A 20,272-nucleotide genomic window follows, 5' to 3' on the forward strand; every position below is an offset into this window, starting at 1 on the left:
CGGGAGGTACCGTTATATGGGGGCTATACAAAGACGGGAGGTACCGGAAGAGGTGGACCTAAACAGACAATTTTCTGTCTTAGGCTGTAGTATCAATTACGAACTTTAAATACCAAATTTGAACCAATTCCGGTGAATAAATTCGCTAAAATCATCAAACGTTATATGGGGGCTATACGAAGGCGTGGACCTGCACAGACAATTTTCTGTCTTAGGCTGTAGTATCTATTACGAACTTCAAATACCAAACTTGAAACTATTCCGGTGAAAAATGCCGCTAAAATCATCAAAATACCGAATATCGGAAGGGGACAATACCTAAACGTGGACCTACATGGCCCATTTTCAGTGCCAAAAGTCCTGCAGACATAACATACATTTATGAATCTACTTCAATTCGTTCGGAAGCGAGAGTGATTTCCACAGACTGACGGACGGTCGGATATAGCTTAATCGACATAGAATTTTATGCTGATCAAGAATATATATACATTGTGGGGTCTAAAATGTGTATTTCGAGATGTTACAAACGGAATGACAAACTTAATATACCCTCCATACCATGGTGGAAGGTATAAAAAAAATATTTTTTGTGGGACACAACATAATTGCAACATTTATTAACACTGAGAGTAGCTTTCCAACAAATATGTTAATTAGAATAATAATAATTCTATGGCCCAAATGGACCTCAAAATAAGTACAGGGTGAGATAAAAAAAACTGCAACGAAGTCAAACGCCATAATTTTTATATTTTTTTTCGGAAACAGCATCCAATTTTAGAATAAGTTTAGATTTGTTTGGATTGGTCACGTTTGGCACGAATTGTGGCCTTCAAACTGACAATGAAGCCGTCACACGCTACCCGAATGTTTCTCTGCGATATGTTGGCCCTTTGGTATTTTATAGTGCCAACCTGGCTTTCCAAAATACTCCAGACACAATAGTCCAACGGATTGGTATCCAGAGATTTTGGTGGCCATTCTGCGCTGGGAATGAAGCGAGGAACCTCATTTTGTAACCATTCTTGGGTGGCGTGTGCTGGAGGCGATGGTGCTGAGTCCTATTGGAATGTCCGAGGTCTGCGGCCAAAATGTTTGTGTGTCCAAGGCTTTAATACACCCTACAGACTATTTTCGCGATAATATTCGAAATTTATTCTGATGCCACGGTCGATTAATAGGAGCGGAGAGCGACCATCACCATGGCCGGCGCATGAGTTCTGGTGGCCAACCGAAGGTGCACATTTTCAGCTGACTTCTTTGGCAAGTAAAAAGGATCATTTTATTGGTTTTCTCATCGGAGAAAACATTCGAAGTAACTCTTTAGCTCTTTTGAGTCTATTTTCTTTCTGTGGCGGTGTAAGTTCTTGCACTTTTTGTTTTTACCCCGAGCTCATTTTTTAATATTAGCCGAATGGAATATTGCGATATGTTCAGCTCACGAGCAATTTTTCGGCCATTGCGAAACAATATAATGAACTGTCACTGGAATAATTTTAACAGCTGTCGGTCGAGTGGCTTGGAAATGACAGCAGTGTGAAGTTGGTTGCAGTTTTTTCATCTTACCCTACTACAAAAAAACTACTTATTTGTCGATTTTTTTTGTGGCTAGGAAAAACAACTTATTTTGAGTGGTGTGCCATTATTTAGATAATGGGTTAGTAATCCGATTTGTAATCAATACTTTTGCTGTATTAAGTTTAAGTTTGTCGAAACTTAAATAATGAAAGAGGTTACAATTTTCAAAGCAAACGAATGGAATTTAGCATAGATGTTTGTAGCATTTGCAAGATGTTACGGGCTACATCGATCCACTCTTTTGGTGTAGCTATCACTACTGTTTTTCAGTAGTTTAAAGGCTTTGGCCATTATTTCTAATTAACTCAACTTTAATTTCCGTTTCGGTTCCTCAGTGTTGTTGTACAGAACTCACCATTACTTTTATGTCCTCCGCCGTACGATAAAGGGTATATAAAATTTCTCATTTGGTTTGTTATTAAACAGTCATAAGTCGTTATAGCGATGTTCATTTGTCACATGTTATAATGACGCTATCTTTCGAACGAATTCATGCAGCCACCTATAACGGTACATATTCGGATTTTTGATGATTTGAGCCGCAATCTCCAAATAAATAGTCTAAAATGTAATTTTCGTGACAGAACATTGTCTATGTTGATACATGCATGGAACAATCATAAGGTAGGGTAGAGCTACCAGCTGATTACAATTTTTTTCTAAGTGTGTCAGACTTCTTATTTTGTATGTATTTATTACTTTGAAAAATAAAAACAAAATATTTTCAAAATTAATGATTGGAAGACGAGTACATTGCGGGACGCGCATTGAAGCAACTCGCCAGTTTTTCCATATAATTGAAATATCATGTTTTGAAAGAAAATGCAGGCATTTCATTAATTTTTCGCGCTGCTTAACTGATTTAAAAAATGAGGAAAAATATTAAATAAATAAAAATATTAATAAATGAAAACAACAAAAACAAAACAACAGCCTCAGGGCTGTATTTCTGTAGTTCTACCTCCTTATTGAACCATGGGTGCATGTGTTTCTATAACCCCAATTTATCAGTTTCTCCCGTTAATCGGTATTCTTTAGATTAGATTAAGATATAGCTTACATATTTTATCTCTATCCAATTTACAGATTTTGACATTTTCTGACATAATCTTAGATATCAAGTACTTTAAAATTCTTCTACCGGCTTCTACCCGTGAACTCCAACCTCTTGTAAAAATGTCCGTTGTTTGGTATATTTCTGTGAACTGCAAAATCACGAAATAATTTCGAATTTTCCACATCCAATATTTTTAGTCTTGACATACATTTCGGCCAAAATATGCATATAATGCGATCTTCTGAAAGCAGGACAAAAAGTCATCTTTTGTTTTGAAGTTTTAAATTGCGAACCCCATTTTCATAAGAACGTACTTTAATATTGATGTGTGAATTGGCCACAAAGTTTTGAATAAGAACATCTATCATTCTGTTTGTAACTCATCGAAATAATAATTCTAGACCTAACAAAGTATATATATTCTTAGCCCTGTCCGTCCGTCTGTTGTAACCATGCTAGAGTCAAAACGAATAATGATAGGATAGGCAGGTCAAGTTCGAAGATGGGTTATACCGGTCCTCTATATCGTATAGCCTCCATGCAACGGTACCCCCTATATTCGGTATTTTGATGACTTTAACCACATTTTCCAACGCACAAGGAGTTGTTTCTGAGCATACCCCCTAGGAGATTATTGTCTATATAGGTCCACAATATCGTATATCCCCCATATAACGATACCTCACTCACCTCACCCTGGAAGAGAAATGTCTATCTAGGTCCACGATATCGTATAGCCCATATACAACATCTGGGGACTACAGCCTATGACAAAAAATTGCGTATACAGGCCCACGTCTTTGTATAGCCTCCATATAACGGTACCTCGCAATATCCGGAACTTGATGATTTCAGCGACGTTATTCACCAGAGTTGTTTCAAATTTCGAATTTAGAGTTCGTAATGGGAACTGCAGTCTATGACTAAAAATTGGCTGTGCAGGTCCTGGTCTTCGTATAGGCTCCGTATATTAGTACCTCCCTATATTCGGTATTTTGATGATTTTAGCTACATTATTCACCGGATTTTTTTTTTTCAATTTTAGTATTTGAATATTCTAATGGCTATACTCTATATTTTTAAGATTTTAACAGACTTTATAGTGGTCGTTGTCTTTTTGAAAATTTCCAAATTGACACCAAATGGTGGAGGGTATTCAAAGTTCGGCCGGCCGAACGAACTGCTTTTTTACTTGTTAAATACTTTAATATTGGTGCGTAAAATGGCCACAGATTATTCATTCATTTCTGGCGTAAAATTCAAAAAATTATAAGTTCTATAACAATTTTTAGTAGTTTAGCATAGAAACAACAAGACTGTTGCTTTTCTCAATAAAAATATTTTTCCCTGAAGATGACTGTCGAAGACAGTCGAAATATCGGAAAATAAAAATCAAAATTATAAAAAGAAAACACTGATGTTTTTCAATTGACCTTAAGCCAAAATAAAGTTAATAGGAATTTTTAGTTTTGCAAGGTATCACAAAAGGACTTATTGACTCCAAATGTTCTGAAACGTTTTCGTCGAAAAACATTCAAAAAATATCGTTTATAACCATAACAGCTACTGACTTTAATAAGGCTGAGGCCTCGCTACCATAGACGTATCAAAATATATATTCACTTGTAACTTATTCATATTTCTTAGAGTAAGAAGTAATTTTTTAAAAATTCGCAAGAACTACTAGAAATTGTAAGAAAGGCAATGTTTCCGATTACTGTTTTAAATGAGTACCTTTGTGGCCAGGCAGTAAAGTAGAGAGGTAAACGCTGTATATTAAATGGAAAAAGTTCCCACATTTGTAGCAGATATGTCAACATCAGAAAATATCCGGCTATTGTAAATGCGACATATACACATATCCCACAACAATCACCTGGACGAGCAATTAAAATCAAACATTAATTAATATTAAATAATTATTTCGCTCAGCGGATACACCAAATTGCATAGTAGGAAATATCAAAACAAACTGTTCGCTTTCGTATATGCGAACGAGGAGAAAACTCAAATCCATCCATTAACTGTTCGTGAGGTTTTAGTTGAAGTGCAAAAAACCATAGCATAACCATATGACAAAATAATAAACAAAATATGTTTGTACGAGTATGTAAATAACAAGACAACCAACCGGGTACACCACCACCAACCACTCCCTTAACAAGAGAAAGCGTTCACAAAACAATGGACGAAAGATGTAAAAAAGCCAATTCGATTAAATTAACAGATGACGTCTTTATTCACACATTCCGGCTGAAGCGATGATTTTAGCTCCACCTACTTTAAAGACAGCACCTACTCAAGTTGCTAGAAATTATTTTTTTATCATTAAACCGACTGAATATATCTAGCCAGCGGCCAATTCTCACGATGTCAAATTAATGTTGTGTTAGGTTAGTATCTTAAATGGGTACCCATAAGAGTTTGTACATTTCCGTTGACAACGGGTTCTTGTATAGGCAACAAGCTGACACATTTTGGTTGCTTAATTTAAATTTATGCAGTAGTTGGTGAAGATTGGAGATGAGAAAGAGAGGAGGAGATAAAACTCACAAAAATAAAATATAGACTAAACCAATGACCGGGTCATTTGTAAGTCATAACATTTTTGTCATTTGCCGTTGACCTGTGAAATGCTAAGTTGACATAATCGCGTGTCATAACAAATGAACGAGAGGAAGTGACCAAATAATTTGAATGACAACACACATACACCCTACACCAAGTGTTTAAGGTTGAGAATTCATACCAAAACAAGTAAGCAAATGCTACAGATGTGCGGGGCCGCTCAACAACACAACAATATGTTAAAAATCTCCTTATGTCCAAATCCATTTTGGAAGATTTCGCTTTTTGACCATGGAGATTTGTCCAATATTTACGCACTCCGTCATGCTGTTAGTTATAGCTAAATATAATCCAATGGTCATCCAAAATGCTAGACTCCTTCCCTGCCCTTAACTCTCTTCTCATGCAAAATTCCGTGTTGATTGGTTTCAACTGTGTGATCAGGAAATTTTTTCTGTTTTTGGCTCATTTGAACCCCTAAATATTTTGTAAGAGGCCCCTCTGTATCCCTAAATTTATACTCATCTATATTATTTGCTTGTCTACGATATTTGGCTACATTCGTTAACGAAATCAGCATGAAAAAGCCAGAAGTTTGCCATTTTAGTATTTTAGATTTCCCATGTTTTTCGTTTCGGTAGAATGGAAATGTTGGTATTTTTTCACACAAAGGTAGTAGCGCACTCTACTCGATGTCCCAAAAATTACAAAATATACATTTCAATTTTATGAGTCAAACTAAAAAAATCGCATGCGATAAATAATATGAAAAAAAAAATAAAATAACACACACAAAATACTACAAAATCTATATGAACATCATTGTTGGCTTCTTTTTATGCGATATTTTTAGATTCTATACTTTTATGCCAAGAGGGCATTCTAAATTGAGAAAATTTGTCAAAATCCGTTCAGCCATTCTGAGATATAAGCATTCTAGCTAACTTTTAACATTATATATCCGATATATTTACTATCGGCATCTACGTAACGGTCAGAATTGACCTGTTCGGCTATTTGTGATTTCGCCGCGATTAAAAATATTCGCGGTTTAATGGAAAATTCGACTTTTATTTAACACAAATGTTATGGTCTATTTCACCCACTAAATATTACCCGAAGACCATCAAAATTGGAAAGCTTAAGCCCAGCTCTAGGTTCTAACCCCATGCTAACTTCCGCTTCGATTGGCCTGTAAATGCGACCTGTAGAGCAACTGAAAAATCAGGAAATTTTTCAGTTATTGGTCCATTTCAACCGCAAAATATTATGCGATCATCTCCAAGAGCAATAGGCTTCTTTTCTGACCATAACCCCACCTCCATGTAAAATTCCATAATTGCGATCCGTAGCCTGATTATAAGTAAATGCATGACCTATATAGACATTTTTGTAAGGAAAAATTCTACCTTATTTGAACCCGAAATGTCCAATTGTGACACATCCGAGACACAATCCCAACTACTGTGCCAGATTTAAGAGATCTACATTATTACATTAATATTGTAATAATAATAATAAAATCCATATATTTTGCAATTTGAAGAAATTTACATTTTTTTACTAAAATATACTGTAAGGTGACATTTGCTGTTCTTAATATCCTAGCAAACAACGAAAATAAACTATATGAAACGTTTACAATAGTTTCGTTACGTATTTTCTCAAAGTACGAAACACCCATTCTAAAGTGCGATACCCCACAACACTACAATATAGTGTGATACCCCACAACTACTACTACAAATATTGGAAAATCTCCTCAGGCGGAAAATTTTAGTTTTTTTGTCCATACAAATCCCTATATATACATCTTCAAAACTATATTCTTCTATTCTGACCCTAACCCTAACTCCATGCAAAATTTCGTGAAGATAGGACGATAACTGCGACCTGGATATAATACCCTTAACGTATAGTGTTGTAGGGTGAAACACTGTTACAAAATATAGAAATCAAAATTTTAATTCAAATATGAAAAAATCGAATGCTATAAAAAAAATTATAAAAAAATATTTACTTCTTAATATGGATATATTTGTGCGATTTTCTTAGATATTATTCTTTTCTGGCAAGTTGGTAAGAATTATCCAAACCAGTTCAGCGGTTCTTGGCTTATAAGCAGAATAACTAACATGAATTTCTTGTACATATCGATTGTATCTATATCCTATATTTTTGGTATCAGCACACTGTTAAGGTCAGAAGTGACGATTACATAAAAGTGATGATCTATTTTATCTGCTAAAAATTGTCCGATGACCAAACAAAATTTTAGGATTCTACCCAGCCCTAAAATCTAGCTCCAAGCTAAATTCCGTGTCAATTGGTCTATAATTGCTTTTTTTTTTGTTTTTGGTCCATTTCAACCCCAGAATATTTATTGACCATTTTCAGAAACCATAGGGTTTTATTCCAACCCAAACCCCATCCGCATTCACAATTTCGTGAAGATCAAGCCAAAATTGCGACCTGTAGCGAGATGAATAATTAACACGGACGGCCAATACTTCGAGGTGTTACATAATTTTTGGTCAAATCAAACTCATATAGGGTTTTAGGGTATAAAAAGGGACTATATTTTGCAATATTTGCAAGCGATTCCATGCATATTAACTCACAGTCGAAGTACATTAAGGCCATCGTATTGTTTGTGAATTTCTTGCACTGAATTGTGATTTGGTTTTGTTTAAAGTAAAAAATGATTGAAAAACTTTAAAGTTTCGTGACCTCGTGTGAAAGGTACATGGGTTCACAAATTTATATAGCTTCCACAGAAACCTATTTTGCTGAAATTTAACATAAGTGTAAATTTAACAGGGTAACGAATAGATATGCCCTAAATTGTCAACATCGGAAATATTTTTGATATAGCCCCATACAACCGTTCACCCGATTTCAAAATTTTGACGAAATGTTTCAACAGATTTTGATGAAATATGGAATCTTTTTTTCTTGCAAAATATTATAAAAAACTACCAATATTTGATATATCTCTCATATTATTTTCCTTTACATTTGAAGAATTAAAAGGTTTAACAGAAGTTTTGAAACATGACTAGGAACCAGAAATGCAGATATATGCAGGCGAAACCAATTTTTTCCTGATCTACTCTCCTTTTCAGTATTAAGAGAAAAAGGTTTGATAGTAGTCCGGTATAAACAAGGAAGTAAAACTCAACCTCTTTTAGCACCATACTGTAAAGAAAGACTTTAAGAGATTTGGAGATATTTGCTCCAATTAGAAGAGAAAATGTTAATATGCCATTGAGTGAACAATATTCCCTTGGTGTAATATCCCTTTGGGGTAATTTACAATGTATACTTTAAGTTTATTTAATATTTCCATTTGTTAATTTATAATTAAATGGAATTTAATTGTCTTTTGGCTTATGTTAGTCCTACCTGTACTAGTTTAGCTAGACACAAATCTTTGGGGAAAAACATTTCTTAGAGAGCAGTATCCTACATTAGGACAGGTTTTTGATGTACAGCTACCAATTATTTAAAAAAAGCTTAGTAATCCGATGCCCAAAATATATATAGAAGAAGACGAAACAGAACAGTGGTTAGAAAAAAACACAACCAGGTGTTGTGAATTCATTACCCATTTAATGTCAAATAAGGTAAGGGCGCTAAACTTTCATAGAAGGTCAAACAAGACTGTTGCTTTTCTCAAAAAAAAAAAAATATTTTCTAAAAGATGACTGTCGACAATATCTGAAATATTGAAAATAAAAATCAAAATTATAAAAAACAAAACACCCATCTTTCATTTGACCTCAAACCAAAATAATGTTATTAAAAATTGTAAAGATATTTATGTTTTGAATATTTCCTTTCTCTATGCATGTAAATATCTTTAATATTTTCACACCGGTGTTCTAATTTATATTTTAACTTTAACATCAATCCCAAATAAACATTTAGTTTTCAATAACTGTCCTAAATTGTAAAGTGTACTACAGATTCGCCCTATTTCACATTATAACATTGCCGACCAGCCATTATGATAATTCAATCAAAAATAAATAATATATGAACCCAACTTTTTGAACTCTCATATGTCTTTGACACAAAGTGGCGCACAATTTTGGATTTATTACATAAATAAAATATGACCATTTTTAGCTTCGAATGATTTGATTTTGACACACTAATTATAACATGGTAAATTTCCATTTTCACAGTAGCATGTCGAACGGACCGCACCACCCATCAAAGAGAAACGTGGAAATTGTTTTGAATTTTTCAGGGTATTACCCTGATTGTCATTCTATTGAAAGGAAAATCCAAAAATATTTGCATGCATTTCCAAACGGACACACACATACAGCAACAATGGAAACATACGAAAGAGAAGATAACAATCGAACGAACCACTTTGATTTCAATATTATCTACTGCGATAAATGTTCAATTAAATGCTTCGCTTGAACTATGGAACCATCGAACCGTAAATTTGTGTATATTTTTGTGAATTCATTCATTTTCATTGTTATGAAATTTTAGCATACCTCTATGGAGACCATGTGTGAATAGATACATATAAAAGTATGTTATAATAGCATATTTTAATAAGGTTATTTACAATATATACAAATACATAATTCTGGCCCAAACAACTGCATAATAATATATTAGTCTGGAAGTCAGAAATTAAGTATTTATTTAAATGCAATTTGGCAACACAATTCTAATAATGTTGAATTTGTCTGTGGGGTTTTTTATACTCTCCACCATATGCAAATATTACTTATTGTGAAATCAGTTACCTTTAAGTATTGTCCTAGACAATTATCATAATAATTTGTTGCTCATAAAGTTTAATATGTTGTTGAGATCTTCAAACTCTGTGGCAAACATTATATGAGCGCCTCATTTATTCTAAATTTCACATTGTAGCTACCCGGGTTGCAAATGTGACCTTAAACATATATAAAATGAGGCAGTAACACTTATTGTTAAAACTATTTAAGGTAATGGGAACAGGAATTTCATTTTGTAGCAGACTCAATTGCTAATTGTGCAAAATACCGACCATCCAAAAATAAGCAGTAACAAGTAAAAAAGTAGCTACGTTCGGCCGGGCCAAACTTTTAATACAATTTACAATTCGCAAGGGACTTGCAAAATATGAAAAAAATCCATTGTAAATGCCGCTATAAAATTTCGAATATCAGATTTAACGTTTAAATGGGAGTATAAGAAAACCTGAACTTTTACAGTCAATTATCTGCCAGAGAAGGAGCTGTCTATAACACCAAGTTTATGATAATTCTGTTGTAGCTAAAATCACCAAAATTAGGAATATAAGGAGGTATAGTAACATATATGTGAGCTATACGGAAATGTGGACCTGTATAGGCAATTTTCTATAATAAGAGGTAGTACCCAAATACCAAACCTGAAACAAATCCGATGAAAAATGTTACACAAATCATCAAAATATCTGGAGGTAAAGCTACATGGGGTTTACACTAAACCGTAAACCTATACAGCCAATTATCTGCCAAGGATGGTGGTGCCTATTACGAACTGCAAATACCAAGTTTGTGATAACTCCGTTGAAATGTATGTATAGGCAATTTTCTGTCATAGGAAGTAGCACTCATTACGAACACTTAATTCCAAATTCTAAACAATTCCGGTGAAAACTGTGACACATATAACCAAAATTCTTTCAGACCTAAATCTGCCCTAATGTTGCACAGAGGTATTTCGGCGCATTCCTGGCGAAGCGCTTGTTTGAGGTCATCAGCACTTAGGTATTTTATAGTGCCCACCTTGCTTTCCAAAATACTCGAGACAAAATAGTCCAACGGATTGGTATCAGGAACCTCATTTTGTAACAATGTTTGGGTGGCGCGTGCTGAGTACGATGGTGCTAAATCCTGTTGGAATGTCCAAGGTATGCGGCCAAAATGTTTGCGTGCCCAAGGCTTTAATACACCCTCCAGAATTTTTTTGCAATAATATTCGGCATTTATTTTGATGCCACGGTCGATTAATACGAGCGGAGAGCGATCATCGGCTGTTAAGGCGGCCCACACCATCACAATGCCGGCGCTTGAGTTCTGGTGGCCAACCGAAGGTGCACATTTTCAGCTGACCTCTTTGGCAAATAAACATGATCATTTTGATTGTTTACAAACTGCTGGACAACGAATGTTTTCTCATCGGAGAAAACCAAATTCGCAAGTTCACCACTTTCCGTCAAGCGAAGCAACTCTTTAACTCTTTTGAGTTTATTTTCTTTCTGTTGCGGTGTAAGTTCTTGCACTTTTCGAGCTTTACCTCGAGCTCATTTTTCAATATTTGCCGAATAGAATATAGCGATATCTTCAGCTCACCAACCATTTTCCGGCAACTGCGACACGTTTCGATCAAGTCCATTCTTTACTTTTCGAACAATTTCTGCTCATGTTGCTGTTTTCTTACGTCCACTTCCTTGACGTCAGGCTACGCTACGAGTATCACGGTAACGAGCGATGGTACGAGACACATTTAAATGCTGGCATGCTCTAAGGATAGCCACTTGTGGTTTTCCAGCCAAATATAAAGGAATCACAATATCACGCTTGAATTCCATCACGAATAACTTTTTTCTGGAAAATTCTCACCAAAATGCTTTGGTACCCTTGTACACAATGTAATGAGCTTTCACTGGAATAAATTTAACAGCTGTCGGACTAGTGGCTTAAAAATGACAGCAGTCTGATGTTGGTTGCAGTTTTTTCATCTCACATTGTATATAATTGGTCGTTAGTGCCAAATTCCACCCAATTTTACTAATATTACACTATTGGTGCACAACAAAAGGCAGATCGGACGAAGATATATATGGGAGCTATATCCAAATATGAACCGATCTCGATGACATTTGGGAAAAGTATTCATATTCTGTATTTCATATACTTTCCCAAATATCGTTGTTACCGAGTGCATATTACGGTTGCGGATTACAAAAATATCAAATAAGGTAGACAATATAAATGGGAGCTATATCTGAACCGATTTAAATCAAATTTGGCATACTTATTACTAGGCTTAATTTGGATGTGTATGCAAAATTCCATACTATTTGGGTTAATATTACACATTTGGTGCACAATAAAAAGCAAACCGGACGAAGATATATGTGGGAACTACATCCAAATTTTGACCGATTATCTCCAAAGTCAATAAGGTTCGTCCTTGGGTCAACCAAATGACTTGTTGAAAACTTCATCTGGATCGGGCAATATATGCGACCTGTACTTTGTTTTCAAAAATACATGGACAGAAGAGCATGAGAAAAGCAGGAACATGGTAGATTTAATCCGCATACACGAAGAGTTTGTCTTTGAGATTTATTGACTTTCATAAGGAATTCCAACCGAAGAGGAAACTGCAATATTTTCAAGTTAAAAGGCTTTTTGTAGCTACCGACTTAGACTCATTTAAATTGTGGTGAAGTTCTCTTTAGTGCTACCATTTATTTTTGTACCAAATTCCGTCATATATTTTAAATTTCATTGGAATGTATCTGTATCTGTAATAGATATGTGCATATAAAATCTAAATTTTTGGAGATACCTCCGATTCTGATGCTATATCTCCAGTTCCAAGTGTAATTTCCAGAATCTATATAGTCAATGTTACTTTCAGACGATGCTGTAGTATATTTGGAAATTTTCAGAAAAATCTTATCAGCGGTTTTCGAATCCATTAATTACAAACAAACAAACTTACAAAACATTTCCCTCCTTTATAGATATAGATGTTGTATACGGAATGATAAATAAACTAAAACCTCCGTATTATTGTGGGAGTATAAATACAAAAGCAAAAGGATTGAAGTAGCACTTGTGAGAATTTGAAAGATTTCAATCCTATTGCATTTGTGTTTATACTCCCACCATAATTTGGAGGATTTGTCATACCTATCATTTATGAAGACCATATTGGTTATATGATGACCATATTTTTCTCGCCAGCTGTTGACTTTTAATGTAAAAAGTTTTCCGAGGTCTTACAAATGCCTTATCTTACAAATCTTATACAAAATATGCCCTATTTATATTGGATAAATATCCAATTATATTATTATTTAATATAAATTAGAGCCCTTGGGTAAATTTTTTATGCAAGTGATGCTGAATGCATATTACATGTTTTTTTTTTTTTTTGGTATTTTCTGCAGAAAATTGAAAAATTACCAAGATTCTTAAATTTCTACATCATTTCTATATGTGCTATTTATATATAGTACCAACAATTATGACGCATTTCTGATTGCGTCTGACAAAAAAATAAACGGCCGCCAATCATTTACAAATAATAAAGGAAAGGGGAATGGTGATATAGACAATTTATTAAGTCTTTGCATGAAAATTTTCAATTGTGTAACAAAACGCTCGTTAATACTATTCAAACGAAACACTTGTCATAATTTTAATGGCACTCATACAAATGCGGTTTTTACAGGCATACATATATTCGTACAATTAATATTTGTCGTTGAGTGTTTCGCTATTTGGCAACAAGAAGTATACCCAATGCAAAAGTGCTTCTTGGTTACATTGGCAAGAGTTTAAAATTGAGTCAGGCATGAAAATGTATTTGAATATGGACTTCGGATATAATGATTTATACATACAATGTTATACATACAATCTGTTATACATACAATGTTTAACATTATGTGCAATGTAGATATTTCTAGTACTAATTACTTGATAGATCTTTTTCATTGAATTTTGCGGAAACAATGCAATCGGATATTGGTTGTGTGTTTGGAATAGTATTTTAATTTAATGAACGTTTAATTTGAGATAACTAAAAGCCTTTAATATCCCCTTTTTTAGTATTTATTACATTTATATAATGAAAACTATTTTGTAGAGGAAAGCTAAGTTTTTGTAAAGAAGCAAAATGTACAACACCACCATGCAGTGGAAGAAACTTATGATAACTTGGCTTTGCATACATAATGTGATCTCTATAGTGATTATACCACTCTGGATGTTTTGAGGTGTTATAGATGGTACTAAAAAATCAATATATCCCTACAAGTTTTTCAAGTTCCGTCATATTCAATATTAATACCTACGATTCTTCAAGTTACAAAATACATGATTTTTTTGAAAACAATTTGAAAAAATCTTCAAAATACCGAATATTAGGAGTTATACATATTTGGGGGCTATACGAAGACGTGAACCTGCATACGCATTTTTTGTCAGAGGCTGTAGAACCTATTACGAACTTCAACTTCGAAAATTGTAATAATTCCGGTGAATAATGTCGCTTATATCATCAAAATACCGAATATCGGGAGGTACCATTATATGGAGGGTCTACGAAAACACGGACGAACATAACCCATTCAACCTGCCTACTGGCAAAATATACATGTATGCAACATGTGATTAAAAAAGACAGAAGGGCATCGCTAAATCGACTTAGAATGTTACGCTGATCCAGAATATATATGCTTTTTAGGGTCTAACACGATTATTTCGAGGAGTTACAAGCGGAATGATATGTGAAGTGAATATATCCTTCATAGAATGGAGGGAGGGAACGGTTCCGCGCAAAGAGAAATGTGGTATTTCGGAAATGGTCAAGGCCTGGGGGTATACTAAAGATATGGTTTGATATTGGCGTTATAATTGAGCAATGTCCAATTAACATGCTCCTTTTCTTATTCAGGTAATGGCGTCCTCATTCGCCGTACCAAATATGGATTTATCAACATAGTCTGTCAGCACTAATTATCTCTGGTCATCACCTAGGAACGAATGTCAGAAATCATGAGAGATTCAAATCCAAATCTGGTCAATATCAAATCTCGTACCAACTGTTGACATGCACACGTTAAACACCTCCAACTTTGCATGTCCCCGCCTAACAATTTACTTTCATACCATTCATGTGAGGAGAGAAGTACAAAAGGGACACTAACTCATTCATATAACAGAACCAGTCTAGGAAATGTTTACAACGTTTTTCTAAAATAAAAAATGCATCGAATCTTATCATTAAGCACAATATTGGCAACGATAGACGTTCATTAAATTTTCTCCTTACGCACTTCAGTGATAAAGATTTAAAAATAATAATTCACATAATTATTAATTAATTCACATTATTCTCAAGCTATAAACTTTTGAAGAAGTTGAGATAAGACAATATATTTATTTTTTTGAAACCCCTTCGACAGAATCAGCGCTGTAAAAGACCGTTAAAGAGCGTTACTAGGAAATGGGACCTATTTTTGGAATAATATTTATATAATGTCTTTCACAAAGTCAATTTAAAACACCGAAAAATTCATATTTGTTTTTTTTTAATGTCATAAATTTGGCAAATCTAAATTTCACTTCAACTCAAACACTTGGCATACATCCCAGGTTTAACGCATCACAGACAACAATTAATGACTAGCTAACTGTTGAAAGCCTTTCTCAATGAATTTCAACAGAAATTCGCTCATAATGTTCTCTACGTGACTGAACCAGTTAAAAATGTCATTCCATCCACCTCTTCACCCACCGCAATGCATTTACAACGACAGACATTTAATGACATAACGATGACGGAGACACTTTAATTTGTTAATAAAATTCAGCATTGCAATAGCAACAATGTTTTTAACTCCGCTTCTTTCTTTTTTTTCGTATTTTTCAGTATTTACAGCTGTTACTGGCGCTGACACTAACGTTGCCTCTGCTAACACACACATATCCTGCAGCCGAGGAAAAATCTCTGCCCCTGGACGACGTTGGAATTGTGGATAACGATGAAGCTGCCAGTGCCAAAGATTCACAACTGCAAAAACGCTCGGGCAGCACTGATTATGCGCTACATTTAAAATCCGGTTTGCTGTCTGGTCTGGGCCATGCTTCTGCCTCGATAGCATCCAGCAGTTCGGGGGGTAGCAGTAGCGGTGGTTATGCATACAAACCCCATGGAGATGGACATCATGTAAGATTATTATTTTTTTTTTCGGTTTCATTTGTAAATGTGAAACGTATGAACGAACCAACGAATGACATGTTAATTCATTTTGTTCCACTTTTTTTGGTTTTCTTTCTACCATTGCCAGATACATGGTCATGTTGAATTCGATCCATGGTCTTTGAAAAAGACAGTCTTGAACACCATTTTCCAAGCGGTGAAGGCGATTACCGGCGGTGTGACAGCTCTTAAGGGTCAACTGATTAAGGGCAGTGGTTATGCTCTGAGTGCCAGTGGCAATTTGGTTGCAGCATCCGGTGACAAGGTTACCGATGTCGGCAAGTACATTATTAATTCGGCCCAATCCAAACTGCACCCCATACCCAGCGGCCATGGCGGCAGCAGCCACGGTGGTGGTGGCGGCGCCTTCGCTAAATTTGCCTCCCTATCTGGTGCTTCGTCCGGTGGCAGCAGTAGTAGCGGCAAGCCATCTGGAGGCGGTCACGTTGTGCACACTGAGAGTAAGTAGAAGTTTTGCATAATTTACGAATGAAAAATGAAGGTAATTAGAAATCAATTTAACGCTAATTAGAAATGAACGGTATTTAGCATTTTCAAAGAATTTACACAGCAGTTGAGATTTTTTGAGGATAATTGAAAAATGTTTGCTCATGCAGAGTTGACATCATTTGTGAGGAATTTCTTTAAGGAATTAAATTTAACAAAAAATGTGACATTTGAAAGAAAATATAGCACTCTCATGTACAGTAATGTGTCATTCCATGTTCCGACATGAAATGATGGATGTGTTGGAAAAGATACAAATATATTCATTAAAAGATTGATGTGAGCAGACAGGAATTTTTTTCTTAAAATAGATATGGTTTGTGGTTGTTTTTAAAATAATTTTCGTTCCAATTTCCAAAAGAGTTTTTTGAACGTATACATTCTCTTAAAAATTAACAATATGACTAACAACTTTCGGGTGAAAGCCAATTCCATGCCAATATGCCAAGAACAAATTAATAATGAAGATTTTAAATGGTTTCCATTTTCTTTTATTTATTATTGCAAAGAATATAAACTAGAACTAATTATGTTAAAGTTTGAAACTGTGTAGAACTCACATCATTTATAAATTTGATGAACATATGACGAATATACATGCAAATGTGACTAATGTGGAATAATCAGAATCGATTACCGGAATGAAATTGTAATTTTTTAACTGTCTGTCGATGTTTTGACACAACTTAAGATAATAAATGATTTATCCATTTTTTGACTGGATAAAAATACGGAAATTGTATTAAAATGTGTTTAAAGTCCATCCAATTTATGATATTGAAAATTAAATTTTTAACTGTAAATTTTCCTTTTATGGACATTATTATGATGCTGGCAGTGAACCCACGTAAGAGTTGCACCCGATTAAAGGTACAGAGATTTTTTTAAACCTACACCACACCGATCAGTTATCATGTTTTTGTGCATGTATTTATAACATGGAGAAGGTAGCGAGATATACCCATTCATTTTAATGGTCTGCATAGAATCACATTCTAAGTCGATTTCTACATGTCTGTCCGTCTGTCTGTCCATGTTATTATGTTTTTGTGCATTTATTTATAACATGAAGAGGGTAGCGAGATATACCCATTCATTTTAATGGCCTGCATAGAATCACATTCTAAGTCGATTTCTACATGTCCGTCCGTCTGTCTGTCCATGTTTTTCGTGAGAAAAATGCACATTTATAATCCGATTTGGATAGCGTTTTACACAGGCAATTTTCAAACGCAAGGACGAACCCTATTGAAATGTGAAAAAATCGAAACATCGAAATCTTGTTCGGATATAGCTCCCATATGTATTTAAACTTCGTAATGGGTACTATAACCTATGGCAAAAAATTTCATATGCAGGTCCGCATCTTCGCAAGCCCACATATAACGATACCTCACGATATTCGGTATTTTGATCGGAATTGTTTTAAATTTCTCATTTAAACTTTGTAATGGGTAATACAACCTATGACGAAAAATGATATATGCAGATCCAAGTCTTCATATAGCCCATATATAAGGGTACCTCCCTTTATTCGGTATTCTGATGGTATTCGCGACATTATTCACCGGAATTGATTCAAACTTCGTATTTAAGGTATTAATCGCATTAATCGGTACTACAGCCTACAAAAAAATTACTACAATTACTTGTGCGCCACGTCTTCGTAATGCCCCCATATAACGGTTTTAATTTGAGTAGCATTTTTTGACAGAACCTTTTGCAAATTTCTTCAAAACGGAGGAAGGTATTGCCTCCGTCAAATTCGGTGAAAATCCTTTTGAAGTGGAATATAATTCTCATATATTAGTTTCTTTCGGTTTCAAATTATAACTACTATGCATTCAAAAAAGTTTAATTGTTGGTATGATCTACTACTATTAAATTCCAATATAAACTGTTTTTGTTACGGGTAGCTGTACTAAATATGCATATTGGTGAAGGGTAGCAAATAATCGCCCAGCTTTCGACCTTTCTTGTCTGATTTAACCTTTTTTCACAGTCGTTGCTATTTCACATAACGGCTCCATGTAATTTCACTATATTGGATGTACTTACCAACGAATAAACTGTTATGTTCTCAAAAAATATTTGTATAGCCACAATAATGGTACCTCCTGATATTCGGTGTTTTGAGGGTTTCAGAAACAATTTCCAAATTTCTATACACTGAGAGCTCAAAATGAACAAGTAAATAGTATTTACGTTCGGCGGGTACAAACATCTGATATCCTCTACCATTAGGGAAAGAAATTCGTTTTGTCGAGCCTTCGTATTCGATCGTTATATATTGTTTCTGGCATAACAATTTAAACAAGATAACCTAATGGATATAAATCCAAATTAAGAAAACATATCCCATTATTCCAAAATAATTTGTTTGTTGAAAATTTCTTGAAAAGAAGGGCAAAGGCCATTAAAATACCAATATGAAGAAGTAGCGGTATATATTTAGCTAATAATACGAATCCATTGCAAACAATTCCACCAAATATGTTGCTATTATCACAACACCAAACATACGATACACAATTATATGTGGGTTATGCCGGAACGTGGACCCATCTGTATAAATCTCAGCCAGAGAGAATACTACCCTTTAACTACTTCATATATGGAATAATAGGGGCTAGAATTATCGGGTATACCATTTTATAGAAGCTACACGAAAATATGTTCCTATCAAAAACAAGTAAAAAAGGAGTGGTGTCCGGGCTCAATTTTTGACCAAAAGTTCAGACCCAAAATGCATGTGTACTAAATTTCAGCACTTTATCAAGCCTGACAGATGGACGGACGGACATGGCTAAATCGGATAAGAATTTAAAACTGATCATGAATATATTTACATTGTTTGGTCTAAAATGATTACATCGATGAGTTACAAAAGTAATGGCAATCTTAAAATACCCTGCATATAATGGTGGATGCTGTAAAATATTTTTCAGAGGGATTAATTCCTGTAAAGAGACCACATATCGAATGTCAAACAATTCCATTGAAAAAACAGCAATATACCATTAAAATACAGAATAATTAAGGTTCCGTAATTGGATACTATGAGAAAACGTGGAACGATCTAAAATTTTTTCCAGATACATCATTACAAACAACACAAACATTAAGCAAACAATTTCGCAGACTTATGAACCCACAATATGGTTAGCTTCCAATATATAGAAATTTTACCTCAAATATTGTATCTTATAGTTTCTCGGTACATTCTGACTAATGACGTGTTAGAAGTGTCAAAGTCAAACCAAAGTGCTCTACATTTTTCAAACCATTCAAGCCATCCATCCATACAAACCAAAAAGTATTACAGTAAAAACAGATAATTTCACGACATTTTAGGACCTGCACCTAATAGTTTAACGACACAGTTGTTTCATCCAAGTTAAAAAAAATGTTCCTAACTTTATTTCAAATTGGATGATCCGTTAAAAATTACTACCTGAAGCAACACCCACAAGAAGCCTACTCAAATATTTGAGACACAATTTTTTGATTGTATAAATTTAGGTGTTTAGCAATTATCTCTACTTGTCAGAACCT

At 34.5% G+C, this 20,272-nt stretch overlaps 1 protein-coding gene across 1 annotated transcript in view; it reads left to right on the forward strand.

The window, feature by feature from the left end:
- Nucleotides 1–20,272, forward strand: part of LOC101890838 (uncharacterized) — a 39,709-nt gene that overhangs the window by 2,444 nt on the left and 16,993 nt on the right. The window contains exons 2-3 of the mRNA XM_011294735.3: nucleotides 15,881–16,177; nucleotides 16,299–16,671. Coding sequence (XP_011293037.1) covers nucleotides 15,881–16,177; nucleotides 16,299–16,671 — 670 coding nt within the window. The remainder of the gene's footprint in view (nucleotides 1–15,880; nucleotides 16,178–16,298; nucleotides 16,672–20,272) is intronic.

This window comes from Musca domestica, unplaced genomic scaffold (genome assembly GCF_030504385.1).
Source record: "Musca domestica strain aabys unplaced genomic scaffold, Musca_domestica.polishedcontigs.V.1.1 4, whole genome shotgun sequence".
NCBI lineage: Eukaryota > Metazoa > Arthropoda > Insecta > Diptera > Muscidae > Musca > Musca domestica.